Genomic DNA, 25246 nt, shown 5'->3' with positions numbered 1-25246 from the left:
CGAAAGTTTATTTGAGAGAATGAGCGATCAGGTAAATACCGCTGAATATAAGATTTTCTTTTTTTTGTTTTTTTTTTTTTTACTAGTTTATTTCTACTTGAAGAAAAACAAGTAGTTTTACTATTTTTTACCAATCGTATCTGTTTGATATTCAAATTTCGGTTCAACTTAATCTTGGGAAATCGGCCATTCTCTCGTTCCCCGTTTTTCACGTGCAGGCGAAATTTGAGTGTAACTCGTTATTCACTTTTTCTTAATCTCTTGTTTTATTGATAACTGGAACTTGGTTGCTGTTTACGAATTCAGTCGTGATTATTAGCATACAAATGTTTTATTTTCAGATTATACGAGAAATTTGCGGCTAAAATGGAATAATTAAGTTCGGAAAAGCTTGTTCGTCAGCAACGCAACGTTTCGAAATCAATCGTTTCTTCTTCTTGAGCTGATTCACTTAATTTCTTTTCCTAATCAGCGTTCCTGATAACCTTTTAAATTGGAAGATTAGGGCATTCAATCTCTATCGTCGGCATTTTTCGTTGTTCGATTCGCACCGATGTGTGTCATCGCAGCCGGGATTCAAACCCTATCGGAAAGGTGAAAAACACATTCCCTGAATCGTCAATCGATCGAATCAATGCCCATCACGTCCAGGAAATTTAGACGGGAAGAAGCTCTGCGTTTACGAATTGTGGCCAACCCTAGTAGCGAGACAATTAACAAAATGAACCCAATCCTAAGAATCTGAGCTGGTAGAATCCCACCAACACAAACTCTTGCACAATTCGATCAGCGTGCAAACAATTTGGCCGATTGCTTTTTCTGGGCGAAGAAGTCGGTTCTTTGAGGGTGCAGAAGCAGGTACTTCCTGGATACACGAAATCCATGGTTGTCACGATTACGTTACCATAACTAATTGTAAGTCAACCGGGAAGCAAGTTTAAGCTCACTTGAACTCTCACATGCTTCGACTCGGTCAATACTCAATTTGTGAGCGTTTTCGCAACATCGATGCAAATCCACAGTTTGCCGAAAAATCTAAGCGATATCGATATGAAGAATACGTATCCCGGCAGAAGAGGAGCAGCCACGTGCAACTCTGATACCGCGGAGATCGTGGCTGCATTCTAAAATCAGTTAATTTTTTTATTTCCAAACAGATTTTCAAATTCCTTTCCACCTTTCCGATCGAGCGTAAACGTTCGACCTGAATAATTCAGATCTAACAAATGGCGTAAGTGCGTAAGTAAGGTTACAGGTTGGTCGGTGGGGTTCACTCACGAAGATGGATCGACCAAACTCCTAAAGAACTTCAAATGGATTTCTTTCTTATTTTTAAACACAGGCACGATTTTATAAACCGATTATAGCAAAATATTTTTTTCCCTTAGCGCAGGCGTTTCTGCCAAAGCTTGCAGATGTAATCAATCCTCTTTGCTCAAAGTTTACCAATAAGAAGAGGTGATCGTGCGAATGAAAAACTGTTCTGCTCCGGACAAGTTTACACTTCGATCACTTCAATAGTACTTACCTACTTGCTTTCTTCAGCAGGTGTCGGTGGCTTCTTAAACTTACAAGCACTCCGTCATCCTTTTCAGAGAATGGTTGCGTCGTCCGAACTTCTAGTTTACTGAAAGTTAACCTTTGTCGCCGTCTAGGCGCTACTTTTGTACCCTGTGCCCTTCGTTTCATCAACAGTTCGATCGATCTATATTTAGATCCGATATAAATATTGTTAAAAATGTGTTTCCCAGACTTGCAGGTATTTTTTTTCTCACGAAACACATATTTAAGCAAAGTGTTGACTCATTTTTCCGGTCTATTAGGTATGGTTATTGCTGGTATGCTTCAAGGCCAGAACTCCGCACTCTAGTTTCTTCTCTACAGAATTAACGTATAGTGATAACGTGAAAGCCATTGTGAAATACGAGGCATTAGCATACTACACCACTGCGATATACACGGCATCAGAAGGAACATGAGTCCGTCCTAAGAAAGGGCAACGAATGTTTCATGGTTCGTGTGGCATTAAACCGAGAATGGGGTCGTTACATGCGCACTGCGTGGATACGCCTAATTTCCTGTCCCAAGTCGTAAATCAAACGCCGTTGACAATAAAACTTATTTCAACTCACCCCGGTATTTTCCATCACCATAGATCTCTCGAGACAGTAGCGAGTATTTTAAAAGCCAGGTTTCATAATAGCTACATCAGTTTAGTCATTTATATATAATATGCAGTTGGAACCAGGCAGTACAGGAAGCTGTGTCTTTTGTTGTAATAACGATACTGAATACGCCATTAGTAGACGACACTGGTAGTATTGTTTTTCGAATAATAACCGTTGAACAAAACCGATGTAATTACAGCTCAATTTGGGAAAAAAACAGTCCCTTAATAACTGACTAAATGACGTGAATGGAAAGTGTTTTTTTCTTTTTTTTTTTCTTGATTATTCTTCACCTGAATACTATCCAATGTACGGACGACTGATTTCGAAGCGAAGATATAATTTCGTCGGCTTACCATGGATTGTAGAGCTTTTGAACGAAGGCAACTTCACAATAGCTTATTTTTAACAGCACAAAAATTTCCAAGGTCGAGTACGGTCTTCTGGAAATCGTTTTACGGCACTTACTTTGGTTCTTCCTATAACTCATTCACCACTCCAATCGAACCATTAGCAGGACTCTGAAATTAAAAACAATTTTAGAATCTGTAAGGAGGAATTTTAGGAAGGTGCTAAAAACTCAATCATGAAATAATAGCAGCTGCTAATTTTGGCTGAACTCTTCGTTGAGCATAATACTGATAATTCGGTAATTAAAAAATTCTATTGGTTTATAGTAATTATACATCGCATAGTGAAACCAAATTGAAAGATAAGCTCGCGAAGCTTGTACTGGATAATATACTTTGGTCCCGAAGTGTCCAACTTTGCCAACAGTAACTAGATATAACTTACAAAGCAGCTTACGCCACTAATTACAAATATCTACTTAAGCTGCATATCACTTCAGGAAGTTGTAAACAATGAATGCAGAAACATTAATTATTGTTCTTAGGTTCAAAGTTTCCAAGGAATTTCGTACAGAGAAAGTTATGAATCTATGAACCCGAAGAAGTTTACATCAAGAATTAAACCGTGCCTTACATACGGCTTGAATCACAGCGACAAAGTTTCTTCTTCCATAAATTTTTCTTCTCTCTGACAGGCTGAATGATTATGTTACATAAACGCGGCGCACGTTCAATATTTTTATCGTCATGTCCTCGTCGCAGTTTTTTTTATTTATTCCCTACGGTAGAGTAGTAAATTTTCGATTTTTTGATTAAATTTCTTACGTTCGCGATTCAGATGCCGAACTGTTATAAAGCCCGAGTTTAAGCAACTTTACATGCAGTATCCTAATTTTCTATCACCTTTGCTTTCGTACACGTATCACTTTCGTTCTATTTCAATACGTCACTGCAGAGTCAATATATAAGAAGATGAAAATAATATCCCCAAATCTTGCTGCGAATCGTGCGTTACAAAACAAATAAGAAAACTCTATCTCCGCTTCTCTGTTCTCTCTGGGCAAAGGGATTTTGACATCTTTTTATAAATCTACTAGCATATAGATCCTGCAGTTGTTGCTATTTTCTAAGAAATTCAGACAGTTATTGAGTCTGTCGTTCGCAAAATACCGCGCCTCTGTATTCGCTGTTTTACAAAATCTCGTATATGACCCTTCTCCGCCTCTTCCTTTTACGAACAGCCCTCTCGTTCCACCGCCCTGGGGAATCCATAAACCAATTTAACACATCTGTTTTCTACTGATCTGTACTAGCGTTTTTCTTCAACAGATATTTGTGCAGCATGAAAGGTTTTCTCTCGATACCGTATTGAAATTTCAGTAATTGAAACTGAAGAACAGAGAACAGAGTTTACCAAGCCCGATTGAACAAGAATGTGAAAAAGTCACGGGAGTGTTTTTCGTTGATGAAATTGGATGAACAGTTTATTTCGAGTCGAGATATAACGCAAGGCTTCGATACTTTACTGTCAGTGCCGAGCTTTTTTGGCACTCTCCAACTCCATTGCATCGGCTCCTAATTCCCCTTTCTTTCTATATCGCGAATTTATTTTGTGGTCATGTGATTCTATTCACTATCCTACAGGGCTAACGGTGTCGGCTGAGACAGATTACCAACTTTCGTATGACTTTCTGAGAGTAGATTAGGCTTTCAGGGTGGCATCCCGTCCCTCTCCGTCTGTTTTTTCCTCCTTTTGCTAGCTTACCGCAATCTTCTCCAATCTAAATGCTGCAAAAAAGCTAGGTCAACTTCTGTGGCAGTAATAGCCAAACCTGAGCATGAATCTAAACATTACACGATCAACGACGAGCTTGGAAACAGTATTATTGCACAGTGTCATAATTGGGAACGGTTCTGAACCACGAGAAAGGAAATTACTCGAAATAATGGAAGCGCATATTTTTCCGTTCTTGGTAGGTACATGGAGAGAAATTTCCAAAAATACTGTGTATTTTGCGTTACGAAATTCAGGGCAGACGGTGTAAAATCGTTACATCGCCCGATGCACGGTTTCGTTTTGACTTAGTTAAAACATTTCGGGAGCGTTCTATAATTGAATTTCGAATGTAATTCGAAATGGACAGACAACCGGCATTGATCTCGTCAAGCGATCCAAAGTTAGACTGATTTATTGGGATTTATTTCATAAATCTCGTTTGAACTGGTAATTCCAACCGAGATCGCTCATGCTTGTATATTGGCCGTAAAGATTAACCGAACCAACAAATTCCATGACAGTTGCCTCTGTGAAGTGGATTTATTTTCTGTCTGCACCTATAAAGAACAGAAAGAACTTCAGCGTCACGAGTTTTAGTCAACTTTTTTTTTTATTTTTAACCGACGGATTTAATTTTCTCTCTCCGTGACAGAAGCGTTTCTGCTTATTCTTTCATTTTACCTGCCTTACAAAGGTATCCTATGTAGCAAATGCAAACCAGACTCACTGTCAGCTGCTGTGGTTGCGAACAAATCGTCATCCACCCCAAGAAGAAAGGGCTTTGCTTAATTATTCTCCTGTTATCGTCGCGCGTAAACTTTCAAAAGGGGTTAGGCCTTTATTTCGCTAAACTTTGACGGCACAGGTATAGCTCTTTATATGAACCTGGAAAGTTCTATACATTCAAAAAGAGTTTCGTCAGCACCCAACCGCAAGCAGAGTTCAGCCAGAGAGGAGTTCCAATTTATGAGGGAGTACGACTCGATGTGTTTCATCGTATTACGCCCCTCTCCAAGTTGCTCTGTACTTCTTTCCCAATTGAACCAATCTGGATGAGTCTGCACACTTGAATCCATGACGATGATACAAAGCCTAAAAAAAAAGTCGATACTGAATTTAGACGAAGGCCAGAAAAACTACTGCGACATACGGCGACAGACTCGTGGACAAGTACATACGGACTTCGTGCTACTTAAGACAATGTGACATTGAACTATAACTCACAGTACTGCAATATCGTATCGATGAGAACGATTGTAGTATAAGTGAAGAAGAATCTTTTCGCGACGTTACGGAGTCTTTCGTAACTCCATACAGGCGAATTTTCAACAGCTATAATCTGTAATTTCGGGAGGCAGATTACAATTTGAACCAAGGTGATGCCGAAAGAAGTCACGTTTTAGGTGCGGTGAAACTCCGTAGAGATGCAGATAAACGTAGATATAAATTTCAACGTAAAAACATTAAATCATAATATTGAATTTTTTTGCGGTAAGAGTTTGCTGTCTCTGGTGCAAAAAACTTCAAGAATTGTTATTCCGCACTGATACGTCTTACGAGACGGTTACTTTGCCAATTGAACCGTGAGTTACATCTACACGTCGTTCTCGAGATTTTCTGCTTGGCAGCATTCTTCCCATAGCGCACAATCAATCGAAAGAATTTCGATTAATCCGCATTGCGAACAATTTCTAGTACAGGTAAGTTTTCATTGCGTGTTACTTGACTTTGAAAGGTTCGAGTCTTGCCGAGCGAAGGCATCCCATCATTTCTACGATGAAAATACAATAACGTTAATCCACCGACCCTTTTACATGATACGCTGTAGTCAAGTTTATACCTTAAATTGGAAAGGTTCTGGAAACACTTGCAGATCCTTATATCACCTTGATCAGACCTCCTGTTTTTCGTCTCTTGGTCGACTTCGTGATCTCCGTTGTTGTTCCTCCTCTGCTGTACGTCACTGTCTGTTTTTCCGTGCTGTGTCCCTTTCAACCAGTCTCGGAAAAAATTTTGGTTCGTGTACGAAGAAATTGTAAGCCAGAGAAATGTATTCACTTTTTGTATCTACCTCACCTCTCGTGATATTATGAACGGCTTCAAAATTCCGCCAAATTGCTTTGTTCAAATAAATTCCATCTTAACTCGGGCCGACTTTTGGTAGCATAAAGCGAGTCTCCGATAACAGTTGACGACTTTTTCCTTCTTTCTTTCGCCCAGTGACCTCTAAAATGGCAAATAAAACCCGCCGACAATAAGAGTCGGACAAAGAGACGAGATGAGGATTGCAGAAAGAGACGAAGGGTCACGAAAAGAAGTATGGAGAATAGAACCCGCTGCAATTTGCTTTCTCGCATTGTTACTAATTCCGAGCTTATTGTCAGCGTTAGAATCCTATTTAGATCGGAATGATTTTTCTAGCGATGAATTTGTCACATGTATATTTTTTTATTTTTATTTTTTTCTTATTCTATTATCTACCTGCATCGACAGGGAAGAATGTCATTCATTTCCAAAGAAAAAGGACTGGACACTGCTGAACTTGTCTCACGACTTAAAAACTTGACGTAAGCCAACAGGAACCAAACAACTCGATCTCTGTAACAATCTCACAGTAGCGATGAAACGATTTAACTTTGACGGAGTCTGAATTCGTTTTCTTAATTCGCGAGGAGAAGACCGCGAGAAAATTCGGAACATGTCAAAAGAAAAGCTTTCAGCACGAATGGAACCGTAACAGTCAAACAACGAAACTACTTGGGGGTGGAAATTTTGGGTGGCTATCTCGGGTCGCGGCTTTGTAACGAATCTAACCAGCCAAACGACGGACCAACGCGTTTACAACCACGAGGGATGAATATAGATCGTATCGTTTGCTGTGGGTTTGACGACAACCCCCGGGACGAAAACCGGAGACGAAGCTTACCGACGCGGGATCATCGGAACTTCGAAATCAGCTGCAGGATGTTTTTTACTTTTTGAGGATTGACATAAGAAATCGTTCAACTTTCGAGAATGCAGAGCAATATAAAATATAAAAAAATGAGATTAACTTTACCCCCCCCCCCCCTCCCTCTATCCCGCTCACCCCTCTCCGCTATCTTGAAATTACCGACGTTACGTATCTACACGTATAAGGTATTTATGTACTTGAGAATCAAGCATCGTCAAAGTAATTTAATTCATTCAACTGGAATGCACGTACAAATTTGTTTCCGTCCCAGTTGGCGTGTACGAGAGATTCTTTATAATTAAAAATGCGTGAGTGAGTACTTTGACGTATTGGGGTTGCAGGGTGTTAAACGACCGATATGTACAACAGAGGCTGTAATCTCGTTGGTAAATTGAATTCTAAAAGTGTTCGTTGTCCACACGTTGAACTGCTTCATAGACTTGTCGGGTTCATTCTCTATACATATACGATATCGCTCTATGCGCCGAATGACGCGGGATTGAAAAAATTCCCATCAAATTTTTTTCGGAATCTATGACGAATATATATATAATGCTAACGAATATATATAACGAATATAACGAATATATATATATATATATATATATATATAAAATGCTTGTATCGAATTCCAAAAAATTGGACAAAAAGGTAACATAACTGTCAACATTTTCTGAGAATTTGCGATTTTTTAGCTGATAATTACGGCAGCGGTAAAAAAAACGATTAAAAATCCCGAAAAACCAATGCTTTTCTTATGGGAAAAAGCAAGGCTTCCTAGACGTGGGTAAATATGGAGGGAAAATTTTTTAAAAATTCGGACATTTTTTTAAAATTATTTCGAACCAATTTGGGGGGTAAGACCATTAAAATTCGATTTTGCCCTTCTTAAGGACAGGTCTAATATATATATTTTGGGAAATTGGTTCGTGATCAACCGCCGCATGATACGAAGTACGACGATTTCTTGTATAAATAAAAACGCACGCTTTCAAGTTGATTCTTAATCAAACGGATCCAAATTCTCTTCCATAGGTAAACGAACAATCGTTAAGTTGCCACGAATTTCAGTCATGCAAAGTGGTGGCACTTATTGTTAGCTCTCTGTGCTCACGATCAGCCGCTTAATTGCGCGAGAAAAAAATTGGATCATTTATCAAGACCCTGGCATGATTACATAAGAGTGCCGTGTCATGCTTCTTACGTATCCGAGACACATTGAATGGCATATAGTATACAAATAAACAATCGGGGGAGACGGACAAGCGAAAGGATCGACATCCTCTTATTATTAAAATGAATGAACTAGAAATATCGTATTTTGTTATTCATCACCTGATTTTTTTTCCAGCTCGCCGAACGAAGTGTACAATGATTCCGGTATCCAACACATGATCAGTAGACGTCAACCAACAGTGGAAGGTATACTGCAATTTCTAAAGGGAGATGAATGTAGTTGCTTGCCACATTTTTTACCTGGCATTAGGTTTTAGCGACTCAAATAAAAACCTAATAGGCTTTAGGAAATTTTCTTGTACAACTCCACATTGGTATAATTTATCTGAGGCGATCAGTTAATTATTTGTTTGTTTAACCTGCACGCAAATACGATCGATTTTACTTCTGAAATATCGGATTTTTGAAACTTACTAATTAATTAAAAAAATCAGGCACTTTCTCGAAAATACTTCGAACCGAGATTGATAGGGATTTGGTCAAAATGTTTGTCGTTTCAATGAGGACAGATTTGATAAAGGTGTGGTGGAAATGCAGAATGATTGTTCGAAATTACTGCTTGGCTGATATCAGATACTTCATGAATAATGAAGCAGTAACCATTAGTTAATAAACGGCAGGCATGTAGGGTATTTTATTATTAATGAGGCATCGGCTTCGCTAACAATTTTCATAAAACTGAAGGTTTCAACGTAGCAAAAACTGGTGTTTGTAGAGGTGAGAAAGATGTTGGAACGGATAACCATAAGTTTGGTAACCAGAGAGCCAAAGAGTGAAGTGAGCTTTCAGGTCTGTTTTTTTTTAAAAATTCGTCTTAGCAGTCTTCCATTTAGAGCTGTCAAACCAGCAACTAAAACAAAAATATAATTATTTGTAACAGTGTCAAAATGAGAATAGTTACGTGAAAGGAAACCAGAACATCATTCAACAGTCAAAATTTCTTATCGACTATTTTATTTCGTATTTTTATTTTTACGTAAATCTTGTTTTAATTGTGGATCGTTCATCGGGTAGACAAAACAGAAGCTTTCGCAATCGGACGTGTCACATCTGTCACGCAGTCTTAGCGGAACTGGATTTCAGGTTGATTCAAGTGCGTCTTAAAACAGTGAAAGATATTTTTAAATATATATTTTTTTTCACAGCGTTATTAGCGATGGTACAGATTTTACAGTAAGGCAAAACAAAATATTATATAAATGATGATTGTTAATACATTAATTATATTAGATAATAATATTAGGGTTTCTTCTATTATATTAATTATATATTTTTTTATATAAAAAATGGAAATGTCTTTTTTTTTTTGGTTTTATCTAAAACCGCACAGGCAGGCACGTTTTTCTACTGTTTCAGACAAAACCGTCTTGTCTTATCTAATCCGTAAATCTAGCAATATCCTTGCCAATGTTGCGTTATGATGTCGTTCGAATGCGGCGTCACAACGCAGTTGAGAACAAATTATTTGTATAATTTGTGCAACGTAAACGTAAAGCTAAGTTTGATTTTGATATACTTTTCATTTTTCATTCCCCATTTTTAGCATCGAAACTTGCTAACATCATTTAACTTTTGTAAATAATTTCGTGATAGAATAAGAGAACCAACCAATATTTACATAATAAATTCTCTTTTTCGTAACATTATTTTTATAGGAGTTTTTCACCCGAATTCTCTTTTGCATAAATTTAATTAATTCCATTTATTTTTGCTTTTTTTCTCATCTTCTTTATGCAGTTTTGAGCAGTCACGTATCTTTCGACAAAAGAAAACAAAAATAATAATAGTAATTAAAAAAAAAAAAACTAACAGCGTTTTTCTAAGTATATATAAATATAGAAGATACAACCTATTTGCGACAGAAGAAGAATAGTGGCATTAAATAATATTCGGTGAATATATTAATATAAAATTAGGAGAATTATTACTGAATATTGTTACATTTGTAAAAAGAATACCTAGGACAACTAGATCAAGTTTGTTAATATTAACTCTTTGACGAAGAACGTGAGTGCGCCAGACTTAATTATCTAATTTGTTAAAATTAATATGCAATAAAATGTAAACATTGTATCGTAGAGAGAAGTTTCCGTAAATTAGATGTTTATGTGTTGAATACCCCGAACCGAAACTTCACGCCATACGCTACAGATAATTACACCTTATTCTCTACCTAGCTAACTAATTTTAGTCGAACGTAAAAAAAAAAAAAAAAATAAAAAAAAACACTCTACTGGGTTGGCAATATATTCCAAACTGTAATGTCACGATAATTTCGTTTCTCTGTGTTATTCTTTCATTGTGAAGTAAGCTAAATCGTGTATAAAAACCACAAGAAAACAAACTATTTTAGACATTCTAGGTGGAAAGGAATTACTTTCAGAACACATCACATGTATTTTATTAGTTACCTTTTTTTCAGTTTTTTTAAATAAATAATGAGATAACTATTTTAAGCTCGAGTGGTGTCAAGACTAAATAAACTCATACTTTTTCTTTGTATTCAATAATGAATGATTAGTTTAAACAAGGATTCTGCAAAGCTGATACGATATTAATTAGATTTAAGTATTAATAATTGACGAAATGCGCGTTTACCCCAATTATATTTTCAATATAATTCACGCAATCATCATGTATTTTTTTTTTTATTAACGCGATATTATGCCTCAATATAATTTCATAACTATCTAATAATTGTCTTTATCAGCCTATCTTTGAATACCTTGCATATAACAGTACATTGTTTTCAATTTCTTTGTTAATTTTTTATTTTTTTTTCCCTAATTCTTTGCGGACAAATAGTACAAGCAATTGAAGAGTTACGGTGACCTTTGATCACCGAATTTGCAAAATTATTTTTTACAATGTAACGTCCGATGTTACGGACTTTAAATATATTTTTTCGTGGTCTGCAACGTTTATAATAATGTTTTTGCTCGTTTATAGAATCCAGACCTCCTACCAAACTGGGATATACTTTACACGGTAGTTTCTAGTAATCTGTTAAAAAAATTTCTTTTCTTTCAAGAGCGCACAAGCAGTTAATTATGCTTTTTAAAGCCTGAACGGAGCCCGTTGCTCGATCGGTGTTGGCACCTTGCCACCTTTTTTTATTCCTGGAGTTGAGGATACAGACGTATCGGATGCCCCAGATGGTTTTCGAGCGAGTTTTGACGTTGGCGGAAGTGGCGTACTGGAGCCGCTGGATGGTGTCCGTGTCCTAAATTATCATTTATAGTATTAACGACAATGAAATTTCTGATGGCACCTGTGTCTACAATCACAATCACAAGTAGTGAAGTATGTTGGAATCTGTTAGAATTTTATACTGTAAATATTCCAGTTTTTTTGTACACGAAAAATGTTGTACTGGATTATTTATTTGTACATGTCACGAAGTTTGCTGCCATTTTTGTTCAACAATAAGTACGAGTGAACTATGTACAAATACAAATTATGAACAAAATTCAAAAAGCTTGACTTGTAAGTTAAAGTTGTAGTATAGCGACATACATTTCATTATAGTTTTTTCCATACAGCAAAAGCCCGTTTCCACCTTTAAAGATCCAAAAATCGTACCCAATAATGGTATTCTGAATTCATCAGAGCAAAAGTATGAATCCATACCAAACATGAAATTGGTAGAAAATATGTACATCAAATGAATACATGAATGTAAAAAATGCTAAAGATAATCTGACCAATGAGTATTTACTGCACTACTTGGAAATTGGGGATAAGTTGGCTGTACATTGATCACTTTGATTAATCAATATTTCCAAATTTTACCTATTTGTTTGCCTGACGGTCGAGGGGATGTTAGTTGCCGAACTTGTACGGATGGAACTGCTCCTGAGCATTGCGGAAAGAAATTGTTAGTGTTAATTGACAGAAGGTAAGCTCAAAGCCATAGAAACTCATCCTCTAATTATATATTCTGATAAAAAGGTGGTTTCTATTATAGTAATTTACATACAGTAGCGTTCTACGAATCAACATCTAAAATCCTGTATATACAGATAGTCAAATGACATCATTCCACAAGAGACGGTAAAGCCGAAATAAAAAAACAAATCATCACTCAACGACACAAGTCACAATAATCTTAGCATGCAAAGTATCTGTTGAATCCACTTCAAGCTCTGGTTTTAAAAAGAAATAGTACAGACAAGCATGACATCAAAACTTGTGCATGCATTATCATGCTAGAATGTGGCATAACGTATTCATTGAAATCTGGCTATGTTTACAGCCTTCTACTTCTATTTAGTATCAAGATTGATTGCGTATTTCAGAGAATGTTATCAAAATTACAAAGATTGTCAGTTCAATCTAATTTGTGTTTAGTGGTAAACATTTATATTTTGTAATGTAAGGATTTTTGTCAAAGATAAAAGACTGCAAAATGCTCTCAGCAAAATCTGTGTGAATATTCTAAGCAAGAAAAACATAGTAAACAGCAAGAAAAAAGAATCTATTTCATTGGAAGACATGCGATCAGGCATACCCAGTGGAATCAGTAGAAATAGTGGATTGGTTGCTTTGTGTTGAATGAGTTGAAATATTGCTGATTGTAGACTGGGGCGATTTTATTTCTGGTCCAACGTAAACCGGGATCCTAGAGCGGCTAAACCCATCACCACATTGAAATTAGTTTTCCATTATATTAATGATGAATATTTACATTGCATAGTGTGTACATTGCAGGTGTACAAGATCGAAGCACATTTGGTATTTATTATAATAATGCATGAAGATTCATGTTTTCATAAAACAAAGCAAGTTCAAAGCAAATTAAAAAAAATTCATAATATAAATTTATAATGCAACGAGTAATACCACCACCAACACTGTATGTTTATGGACCGATTGCTTTCTACAATAGAGTAGATTGACTGCGTCGTAATGCGACATTTTCATAACAACCCTCAGCTTAACAAATACACTTTTTTTGCAACATATAGTACACAACCCGAACCCGTGTATAATACATGATGAATAGAATCATCCGTGAAGAATCAGGTAATATTTTATCATTGTTCTTTACCTAATTGGTGTTCCGACACCAGACAGGGTTGGTATACTCGATGCTCGATTCATTGAGCCGAACCTAAAAATTTTATTAGCTGCGTGTTAAGGCCTGTCAATTCGTTATTTATCAACCGTTTGTTGACTTGTATAACCGCCATCAAATTTACTGAAGGTTCAATCTCGGAACAATGAATTATAAAATGAATGAAAAGTGAATAAAAGAAAAATGGTGTGGTCAGGATACGTATTGAAAAATCACACTGCACAAAATTCAGAAGTCAACTTAGAAATGCATATATTGCATGAGATAACTTAGTCTTTAACCCATACATTGTATCTGCTGTATTAATGTCAATTAATAATATTAATGTTTCTAAAAATGTTTGTTAAGTTAAAGAGATTGTTATTTTTCTGAATATATAGGGTAAAGAGGGATTTTTTTTATAATGCTTATGCAATAAATGCAGTTAGCATGTTACGTCATTAATACAAGTAACTAAAGGTAATGCAATGACAGTTAGTCTTCTTTAAATTGTTGCAGGCTTTCTTTACTTCATAATTATCAGTGCTAGTGAAGAAAATCCTCTACAAACCTGGAGGTTGCACCACCAGCGGGGCTGATGAGGCCGGTAGGTGTTCGTGGACGTGAACTAGATCCGTTAACTGGAGCCCCTAGTCTTCTACCTGAAATACTGTTGTGACGACTGGATGTTGGCGTATTACCTGTGGTACCCACAGTTCTACGTGGAATGCGACTTGGTGTACCTTCATCTACGAAATTTTAAAAAAACGTCTCATTTGTAACACCTATCTATCAAGTTGTTCGTAAATATTTCAGAAACTCTACCAAACATTTTTTTTCTAGTAGTAAATAAAAGTATTATGCAATTTATGCTTACCAGTACTGTCTAAGGATTGAGTTGATCCATAGCGGCTTGGAGGCTTGCTACCTTGTCTGGAAACTGGTCGACTGCTCGGCCGACTCGCTGGTCGAGATGCTGGCCTGCTTGACGGACGGCTTCCTCCTGAAATGAAAAATTTGTCACATAAAAATAGATATCTTCGTGAAACATTTAAATATACAGACATTCACACACGCTCCATTAAAATTGAAAGCTTCATCTGATAAAATGTTTCGTCAATAATTGGCACTTTAAATTGCGATGTAAAAATTTCGGCTTTTCAAAGCATGAAATGAATAATCCATTTACCTGGGGTTAAAGTACTTCTGTAAGGTGTACTAGTTTTTCGTGCTGGTGGCCTGAAAGAGCTTTCGTTGTCGCTAAGACTGTCAGGTGTTCCGGCGCTCAACGAAGTTCTCGATGCACGTGTTTGACCCATAGGTGTACTTCGTGCACTACGCTCTCTCACCTAGACGTGGTAATTAACAGATGTTTCAATGATTTGACTTAGTTTGCATCATTAGAAGCTATTAGTTAAGCTTTTACAGCATAAAAATGTACATATATAATCAAATAAAACAACTGAAATTTAGAACAAAATTAGTCGAAATTATCATTCAAATATTACTCATTCTTCTTAACACATTTTTGTTAACTGTGACAGTCTACTACACTATGATATTTTATTATTTATTTACAGCAGTAATTGATTGGAAGTAAGTATTGATATTATATACTTCGCAATTGAAATGCTTTATTTTTAACTTGCGATTATGAAGAAGCTCTTTTTTCTTACGGAGCACCTAACTCAGTTGTATAAATTAGAACCATAATTAAGTATGAAATAGAATTTTAAGTTAATGTGTATCACAATCCATATTTACTATAACAAAACGGATCGTTTATGAATACAGGTATATTTCCGAAGTCAAGAAATTGTTTTCAGTACTATTATGCTTTCATTACTAGTTGTATTATACTTTAAATGCGTTTAATTTGGGACTGTTACTACAGTGAAGAGAAAATTATTTGTTATCAGTTTATTCAATGTATATTGATTGATATGTCCAAGTAATAATATTTTTGGAAGTATACGTCAATCGTCACTTAGGTACTATTGTTAAAACAAGTATATTCATGTTGGATAATTTCCCACTTTTTGACATTTAAAATTATAATAAGAAGTGGAAAAAAATGGTAATTAAAACTGTATGTACATACCCACTGCTCGTACTACTTGACGTTTGAAAAGGCTCAATTTTATTTATGGTATAGCGAGAATATATGACGTGTCAAGTAATACTAGTAGTACCAGTCATAGTAGTAGTACTGGTATTATATACATTTTTTTATTGCTTAGAAATAAAACTAGGATTTTAAAAAAATTATAAAAATTGAATATGAAGATGTTACTGAGATATCAATCTGATCAACTTATGTGATCTTAATTCAAAATAGGTCAATGAAATACTTGAAAAAAAAAAGGTTTACTACTTTTTACCATAATTAAAACTGAGAATCGGAATCTACCAAATACATGCTAACTTACCATAAGGAGCTGGGAGAGATACAGTAGTTTATGGTGATTTGAGGTGTCTCCGATCAACGCCACTATCCACGCATTAATACAGGATATAGTTAAAAAGTTTGAAAAACAAGAATATTCTCTACTCAATTTATAGTCGCATTCTAAAACAATGGGCAAGTTCTGTAATGGTAGCATGTCCAAGAAATAAATGTTTCCAAACATGCTGTGAAATTGGTCTTTATCTTTGAAAGTCCTTGACAATATCTCACGAGGTGAATAATATTGAATTTCTTTGCTACTGTTGAACTTTTCCATTGCACTGCACGTTGAAATTTTCATTTGAAAAGAGGAAACATAACAGCAGGCCCGAATTTATATACCACTAAAGGAACTAGTCGATGTCAAAACCAATACATGGAAATTCTATGATCGTTACCCATCCATGCTAAGAGTCCAATATGGGTATGTCCGTTGCTTAGGACGGGAACACAATAGAAGGAAGTATTTCGAGGCATTCAAACAAATAGTACTCAAACCAGGTAAATAATAGTGGAAACAAAATAAATCAAAATAATGCTATAAATGATTGGAATGGTGATTCATAACATACATTCGATTCTACACAATCAAACAGAATACATTGCACAAGTATCTGCGTATTACAGATAATATTGAGCGTTGATAATACTATACCGCAGTATTTCCTCAAAACCACAAACCCAAACTTATGTTGTTACTCTCAAGTTTGCTTCGTCCTAGAATTACCACAGTAGAATTTTTTTGGACATTTTTTTGCGATAAATAGATAACAATTCTAATAAGCTATGATGCAGTCTATTTTTTTAAGTTTCACAGTTGGTCAACTAATAATTTTCAGAAAGAGAATAATGAGTTTGACTGGAACAAATTCTATCTGTTATAAAATTGATAAACAATTTTCATCATGTTCAAAATTATTTGATATGTTCATTGACAAGAGCATGGCCAAAAATTTCACATAAATTCTACCTTGGTTTCTTTAGGATCACAATAAACAGGAAATTTGCTAATAATTCACGCTATTTTAGTAGATGCAAATCGCAGGCTCACACGGACAGCAACGAAAAACAAAACAATAAATGATCACACGGACGACAGAATGGAAGACAGAATTCATTATTTACCCAGTGGTAAGAGGGTGCGTGCATGTGGAGAGGGTATGAGCACGGGAGATCCTCCTTTTGCCTCAAACTCTCAAATATCGGCATCAGCTGGTTCATGAACTCCTCCGCTGTACCATAAACCAAAAGTTTTACAACGCTGTGTCTATTTTGTAGAATATCTCTCTGACGGCATATTGTTAAACGTTGTTTTTTATTTTCCTATCTGATTCTGATCTGATTACAAACTTCCAGAATGCTATTCTTGTTACGGTAAGCTTATCAATTAGATATCGATTATCAATCATTTGGCACTTATTGTCAATAAAATGAATTCGACAGTGAACATTCAAGTGTGAGAAATAATGAAGATCCTGAAGTGTTATATTTATACTTCAATTTGTGTCTTGAGTACAAAGAATTTGAATCATTATAATGCAAGTATAATTAACGGCATTTGGAAGATGGTGTAATGTTAATCAATGTCTGTGAGGATGCTACCATAATATTTGACCTGATCATTCACACAATTAACGAAAGTGCATCTGTGCCGGTTTATCAATATTTGTGAAAAAAAAAAAATGAAACCTATTCAACTTAATCATCACGCTGAAATCACATCTCCTGAGGTTTTAACGCAATCTGTGGTGAGTGTTGTCCTGAAAATGATATACCAACGATATTCTTTCCTTACCAATAGTACCCAAAAACTCTTGAGTTTATCATAAACACGACATACCCAAGTGTGACAAGTCATAACAAAGCAACTACATACAACTACCAATATACGTATACTTATCAACCGTGCTCATGCAAAGTGATCCTGCAAACTTGTAATACATGAATAATGTACTCACCAGAAAATGCTGAAACTTCTTGGGGCCACGTACCTCAGTTAGAGAGAACGAAGAGATTGTGAAAATGCGATGAATATGCGGTGTGATATACGTCAGTTAAATTAGAGAAAAAAAAAAAAACTCGTTCATGAAAGTGTGATAACATATTGAAACTTGGCAAGAACCTTTTACTCATCTGTAATTTAATTGCAGTATTAGCAGTTCAGTGTAATAATTGTTTTGTTGAAAGTAAATCAAGCTTTCATACTTGCCAAGTTTAAAATGAAATTATAGGTCGTAGATATACATGTGAAAAAAATTTATTGCGCACGGAAATAAATTTTTTTCAAATGGTTTCTTCGGTCTTTAACTGTCAATATCGTTGCAATTACAGTAATGTGAATGAGAGGCAATGGATCAGCAGGTGTGATTTCTGATGCTTGACCGTGATGAAAGGATATTCCATGGGTCTGTCATTATTACCTTAGTTATGGGCCCAGCAGAGGATATTGGCGTACGTTGCAGGGTCGAGGTTGGACTCGGTTTGGACCTGAACGCTGTCATAGTCTGGCTGACGCCATCTGCCAGTATGAACTGTTCCCGTAGCTCAATGTTCGTCCTTCCCTTGGCTAGAGTGTGTTGCGTGCACGCAGTTAGTAGGAAGGCGTTACGGGATGCCAAGGATTGTAGGAAGTGCCAAATATTTTTTTTACAAAGAACAGATATAGAGAGGAAATAATTTCAATTATACATAATTAAGGGAAAAATTTTTACAGAATAACGAAAAGTAATGAAAAGAAACAAAGAATATGAAAAAAAAGTTAGTATAGCATAATATAGTAGATATTTTACAATTTTACAATACCGAGGCATGCAAATTGAATAAATTGGTATAAGAATTGAATAGATGAGGAGAGATAAAAGAGTTTAACCGTAGAAGATAGCGTGTAGTGTATGTGTATGTGTAGTGGATTGATAAAAGGAAAAAGAAAACAACAAATTTAGAATAAAATAAAGGAAAAACTTAAGTACAATATAAATAATTAGGGATATTGAAAAATGATATATCAGTTTGTATTACAGTTTCGTTATTTGATTTACGTTTGATTCTATGCTAATTTTACTATACTATATATAGTTTCAATAAATTTGCACATTATATATTCTGTAATACGGACTGGTATTGCTATTGTTACTACATTATACCTATCATCTTGAAACGTGAAGTTCGTTTTACAAACCATCTTGTGGATGAGATTCATGTTACAATATGATAAGAACACTCTATCAAACATAACTGAAATACTCTATTATAAAATCCATGTCCAACTCCAACACCATGCTACATATATTGGTTGGAGAAGATAAATAAATAAATAAACAGATATATTACATAAAATAAAACACAATTATCAAGTTCGCAAACTGTATCATGTGATGAATTTAAACTAGGGCACTGATATGAAATATAGGTAATATATTTGATATTGTTGTACTGCTAGAATATACCAAAACTTTTTTCATTATCTCAAATGAAAACTTAAAACTATTAGAATATGTACGAAGAACATTAAAACGTTTTTGCTCCCAACTACCGTTGTATGGAAATTGATAATGAATTCAAAATGTCCTGTATCCGCAGTCACCACAACACTACACACTGTAATTAAATGTGCTCTACTACTTTTTTCATGGACAAAAGAAGAAGATAATCTGTTTTACAGATTATTAATGGGAAACACATCTTCTAAATCTACAACGAAATGACTCTTTTGACAAAGCAATACTCTCAGTCATTAGGAATTGAATATAAACGTATTTGTTGCAACGCGCCTTGAGATATAACTCGACGAACGGTTAAACGTACAATTACCTAAGTTCTGGAAAACACAAACTTCGGACACAAGTAATTACTGAAAAAACGAATAAACTACTAAATGCCAATTAAATTATTGTATGAACATGCAACGTAAATTACTTATGACTTCACAGCTGATATGTCAATTAATGCTAATAACCAAATAGAATTAGAGTTATGAGATCTTTTAGGAGTTTGGTAGGTCCCATTAATCAACAATGCTATAATATCTATTTGCAATTTACTAATTTAAAACCTGAACGATGATAAGATGTAGTTTGCTTATTTACACGGTCGTTTGAGGTAAATCCATGTACATGATATGGTATTAGTTCAATATCATTGTATCAACTTTGTCAATTGAAGTTATGATTGATTTGAAAAAAAAAAAAAAATTAATAAATGTGCTGGAGACAATAGCACTGTGCATATTTTTTGCATCAATCAATCATAGATCTTTCGTTTCCAAAATTTAGTGCTCAGCTTAAAGGATAACATTGCTTTTTTGTGCCATAAAGCTTGACATATCAGTTGTGAATAAAATAATGACATGCACAACACTCTTACCAAGTGGGCACCAGCCCTCGTGCTGTTCAGGTTTGTTAGGATCCGGTATTGGCATTAAAAAAACTAAATGATTTAATGTGATGAAATAGTACGGTGAACGGCATACGGTGAAATTAAAAATATAAGATCATGCATTGCAGTTGATTTGAGGAATAAAAAGCAACCATAATTATCAGATATTAAATCAATGATTAATATTTAGTAATAATTATGTTTTGGAAGGTGCACGATTGGGTTTAAGGAGGGTGGAGTGAGAGAAAGCAATAAAGTTCATGTTAGTATGGGGTCTATCAACAATATCACAATTAACTACAATTCTTTTTATGCTTTTATTTAGTTTTCTCCCAAAAGAAGATTGCGTTAGAAAGATAATTTCTCAATTCTGGATCTCGAACTTCTAATTCCTTTAATGTAACTCAAGTGCATTTTCAGAATTTAAGATTTCAAACCAAAATAAGAGTCTCAAAGCATAAACAAGTTTCAGTAACTGGATCAATTTCAAACTGTAGGCAGTGTTACTGATTATTTTTAATCGTTAAAAAAAAATCGAATTAGGCAATATAAATTGAATTATAAATCAGTGAAAATAAACCACACAAATCTTCTTTTGTAATTGATACCATTTTCTATCAACTGTGATTGGCCAAGTTAGATAGGAGAACTAAGAACCAAAATTTCAGCAACAAGCTAAGCAAAAGCAAATATAATAAACACACACTTTCTCCATTTATGTCCCCATATTTATATTCAGCTGGTGATTATTTGTGATTAATAAAAATTACTCTTGTTGTTACCTCAGGAGTTGAGATCATACACACAAACGCACTATCATGTTATATATTATTATTATGAGAGCCCAGGCACAAAAACATTTCAAAATGTTTCAAAAGTATAGTAATTAGATATTATTACGATCTCACATTAAATAGTGAGTATATGTTATTATTAAAATTAAGAGTTAGCAAAATGTTTTTGTTTTTATTCGAGCGGAGCAAATGAATGCTGATGAACCATGAGAAATGTTAAATATAACAGAAAATACGGAATAATTAATTTATTAAAATAAAACACGAGAAATGGTTTTCAAAACTAACAAGTAACACGACAGTCTTAAAACCATAACTAAATATTTTAACGTGCCTCTTGATAGGGGAGCGGGAATAGTAAATCACGTTTCTTTTCTTCGTAAATATCATGGTACTGGGTGAAATCGTTATGCATGAATACAAATCTTTTAATCTAATTTTAGACGCATATAAGATGGTAAATATAATGTCAGATTCTTGTTACATAGCAATTCAAAAATAAACAAGAAGTTGTACGATATTGCTGTACCAAGCTAAATCAGTCTGAACTTGTACAAATTGAGTTAATTTTTTGGCCGTTGAAATATTAAAAGCAGGTCATATGTTTTGCAAGACAATTTTAGCTTCAATTTAGCAGGCATTTTATTTTCCAAACAATATTTATCGAATTAATATGACTTTACAATCGAAAAAAAACTCAACGTTATATTGCTATCAAAGAAGCTGATCAATAATTTTCCATAATATTGCTTAATGAAACGGAAAATATGATGACTAACCAGCATAGATTCAGTTTCAAATAAAATGGTCGATAAAATATTGTAAAAATTAAATTGATCAGAAATATATGACAAAAACTCACCGCGACAAGGGTCATTTTTTACAAGGAATTCGTCCAATGCTACCCAACCACCTCCGACTCGTACCATAACAGTAGAACGAAGAATCCGGACAAGGCGTAATTTTTGGCTGTCTCCAAACTGCAAAAATTCATTATATAAAATACTAATTAATTTTCTTCGCTAACGGGAATTTCAATGAATACTTAAGTTTTCTGTGATTTGTAATAGATGTGCTCGAAACTGTTAGTTTAAAAAATTGTTAAATATCAACGAATAAAGAATGTACAAAGAAGTTCATACCCTATATTTTCCTTCACCAACTTGGAACACTCTGAACTTTTGTCTACAGGTGCAAAGCATGACGAGCCGTTTGACTTCGTCATGAATTTTATCAGTATCATTTGGAGGTCTTCGTTCCTCCCAGTCTGGCCTCAACGCAGCAATAAACTCCTTCCAATCGATCAGACCTTTGCCGAAACGATCAAAAAGATCTGCTACAGCTCCCATCTCCAACCGCGAGGTTTCGAATTCTAGAAAAATAATACATACGTATTAAAATAAAATAAATCTCAACGATGTATTTCATATCTGACTGGTCAATGTTGTTATTGTATGCCATATTTAGTTTGATACTATACAATTACATCACTTACTAGTATTCATAATCCCTTGGATGAAGTCTTCACGAGGAATTTGTCCATCATTATTTTTGTCCATTTTTCTGAACAGATCTGTGAGGCGTGATTTTTTGTGGTTCATGAATTTCAGGAACTGTAAGAGTAAAATGATTCAAAATGATTAGAGCTCTTTCTGCATTAATCAAGTCAACACAAACTTTGAGAGTATTGATAATTGGGATGGCAACTTACCCTCTTGCGCCAATCATCCCAGCTAAAGTTGGTGACACGATCGAGTTCCTGAATATAATTATATTTGTCTTGCAGCCTGCGTTGTCTCTCCCATGCCAACATCCATACATGCCGCCATCTGTCCCAGAGAAGCTTAACTCTTGGACTTCGGAACTCTGGTTCAGCTGCCTTGCTACTTATTTAGGACAAAATGCAGGAAAGTTTTAGTAAGAAAGAGGTGACTCAAAATCTGCCTATGCTTACTACATTTTGTAAAGTATCCAGATTTGATTAAACATAAATGTTACAAATGATTTGATGAGAACGAGTACAACATATTGGATGTATAGTTCACACATTGATGTGTTCCAAACTTATCACTCGATTTCAATCACATTTTGTAGAGTAACATTAATTACAAGTTTAAAAATTTCCTTTCGCTAATTTGCAAGTTACTTGTAAATACAAACTTTGTAGAAACTATTATGATTAGGCAATAAGTTTTGCACTTCCGAATTTCACTAGAACAAAGTTTATTACTATAAAGCATTTCTTGGTGGAAAAATTTTTGTTCAAACAAAGTAGTTATAAACCCAAACCGAAGAAGGCCCGTAAACTCAACAAGACACACACACGTTCCTCAACCATAACTCCAAATAAATATTACGCTACTACATAATAATCGCTATTATATGGATATAATAATACGAAAGTACAATAGTTTCTAAAAGTAAGATACGATGACATACCTTCCTTTTGGTGGGAAGCGTGGACCAATGTGTGGTAATGAAGGATCCGGGGTTCTCTCGCGACCTGGACTGGCTCGGCTAAACAAGAACATGCGTCACATCACTCAAAACACACTACTCAAAAACTGTTTTGATAAACGAGTAGTTTCTCGATGCACTGAGTTAGGCAGTGTTCAAATTGTGTATGTGTTCAGCGAAGGTATCATATCAAAATGATACTGAACGTAATGAAATATTGTAGATATAACCACAAGGCAAATATAACTTGAATAAAATCTTAAGTAAAATACCATCAGTTACGCAAGAAAAACAAAAAGAGCAGAAAAAACCAAATGACATGTTTGTACATTTGCTAATCCTCTTCCTGATATCCTTACGGTGCATGAATAATGGTTAAATAAATTATAAAACTAATTAAAATGTATTAAAATATATGAACTAACAAGACGTTAGTACGTTCATGCAACATCTAACATTTGATATCGAGTTAAGACTTCTGCATAAGCGGTGCAAATAAATAAAATTTTTTAAAGCTTCGTTTGCTAACACATTGTAGGTAGTGTTGGTGTATATTGTTTAAAAGAGTAATAGTTAACACATGAGGTAATACCTTCCATGCCGTGGGCCCTGAGCGAGGTCTCGGCTTCCTTTGAAACTAAAAGGTAGCAAAACGACATGAAATTAACGAAATGATATCTTCAAACCTGATTCAAGCATGAAGAAAAATGGTCTTCATTCAATCAATAATTTGAATCCTAAACATGTCTAGATTAACCTTTCTTTCAGATTTTGTTATATGAAACATGTTATACTAATAATTGATGCGCACAAAGATGCTTGACTCTGAAATTACGAATGTCGTTTTATAAATCAAAAAAAATTTGATGAACTCATCAAAAAATTATTTCTGACGACAAACCTTTGCTTCCGTAGTGGTGGTTGCTCATACTCGTAGTCATAGTAGTGGTCCTTACTGATGTTGGTGAAGTAAGCCAGTGCCAAAACAAAGACAAAAGAAAAACACGTGCAGTATGCACACAAAACGCAAGCAAAAAGCAATTTGAATATAGTAGTTTAATTATGTAGAGTAAACTAACATTCTGTTGACAAAACAGATTTTCAAAACAACAGCATTTCATTGCTCTTATTCACCATTAAAAAAAAAAAAAAAAAACCATTGAAACTGTCCTGAATGCACGTTGAATCCAGTATGGTCATTATTATTCTAATTTATCAAATTATTGTAATTATGACGTCAGATTTAATTATAATTAATACACAAGTACAAGACATGACTATTTCTAAATAGAAAGTATAACGTGCGATGAAAATTTGGGAATGATGCAGAAAAAATTGTACCTTGGTGTTGTTGATTTGGGTCTTGAGAATTTGCGACCATCTTTAACAGCTTTGACCTGACGAGCTTTGCATACACGATCGACTTCGTTCTGCCTTCGACTCGTGTTCTCCATGAACTCACGATGATCAGTGATCAACTCTTCTAGAGTTGCACGGTCATCAGGAAGTGGTTCAGCTTCCAAGATATTCAATGTATTTTCTAATCCGCCGAGCCACTCAAGCAACTCCTCCAAAAGGTTGTCAAGATCCTATAAACATTAAGATGATAATGTAATTTCACTGACTATATTGTTA

The 25246-nt window shown here is 34.9% G+C and overlaps 2 protein-coding genes across 20 annotated transcripts in view; both read right to left on the bottom strand.

Moving 5' to 3' along the window:
• LOC124177532 (orexin receptor type 2-like) overlaps window positions 1-2563 on the bottom strand; it is a 62100-nt gene extending 59537 nt beyond the window's left edge. Inside the window, exon 1 of one of the 2 annotated variants that reach the window (XM_046559986.1) lies at window positions 2462-2563. The gene's annotated coding sequence lies outside the window, so the exon portion shown is untranslated. Of the gene's footprint in view, window positions 1-1528; window positions 2317-2461 lie in introns of those variants that run through there. The other variant, XM_046559987.1, reaches the window with a different exon arrangement.
• Window positions 2564-9729: 7166 nt separating this feature from the next.
• Window positions 9730-25246, bottom strand: part of LOC124177529 (microtubule-actin cross-linking factor 1) — a 173375-nt gene continuing 157858 nt past the window's right edge. For 14 of the 18 annotated variants that reach the window (XM_046559962.1, XM_046559963.1, XM_046559964.1 and 11 more), the window contains 16 exons: window positions 24953-25200; window positions 24513-24566; window positions 24204-24248; window positions 23594-23671; window positions 22866-23040; window positions 22650-22767; window positions 22297-22526; window positions 22017-22134; window positions 18407-18552; window positions 14730-14889; window positions 14418-14543; window positions 14112-14289; window positions 13535-13597; window positions 12995-13114; window positions 12277-12339; window positions 9730-11707 (listed from right to left, as the gene is read on the bottom strand). In XM_046559962.1, coding sequence (XP_046415918.1) covers window positions 11542-11707; window positions 12277-12339; window positions 12995-13114; window positions 13535-13597; window positions 14112-14289; window positions 14418-14543; window positions 14730-14889; window positions 18407-18552; window positions 22017-22134; window positions 22297-22526; window positions 22650-22767; window positions 22866-23040; window positions 23594-23671; window positions 24204-24248; window positions 24513-24566; window positions 24953-25200 — 2088 coding nt within the window. In that variant the 3' untranslated portion in view covers window positions 9730-11541. Of the gene's footprint in view, window positions 11708-12276; window positions 12340-12994; window positions 13115-13534; window positions 13598-14111; window positions 14290-14417; window positions 14544-14729; window positions 14890-17111; window positions 17219-18406; window positions 18553-22016; window positions 22135-22296; window positions 22527-22649; window positions 22768-22865; window positions 23041-23593; window positions 23672-24203; window positions 24249-24512; window positions 24567-24952; window positions 25201-25246 lie in introns of all 18 variants that reach the window. The other 4 variants (XM_046559977.1, XM_046559976.1, XM_046559975.1 and 1 more) reach the window with 3 other exon arrangements.

This window comes from Neodiprion fabricii, chromosome 3 (genome assembly GCF_021155785.1).
Source record: "Neodiprion fabricii isolate iyNeoFabr1 chromosome 3, iyNeoFabr1.1, whole genome shotgun sequence".
Lineage (NCBI taxonomy): Eukaryota > Metazoa > Arthropoda > Insecta > Hymenoptera > Diprionidae > Neodiprion > Neodiprion fabricii.
The sequence above is the reverse complement of the archived record's forward strand: the minus strand, read 5'-3'. Positions and strand labels throughout refer to the sequence as shown.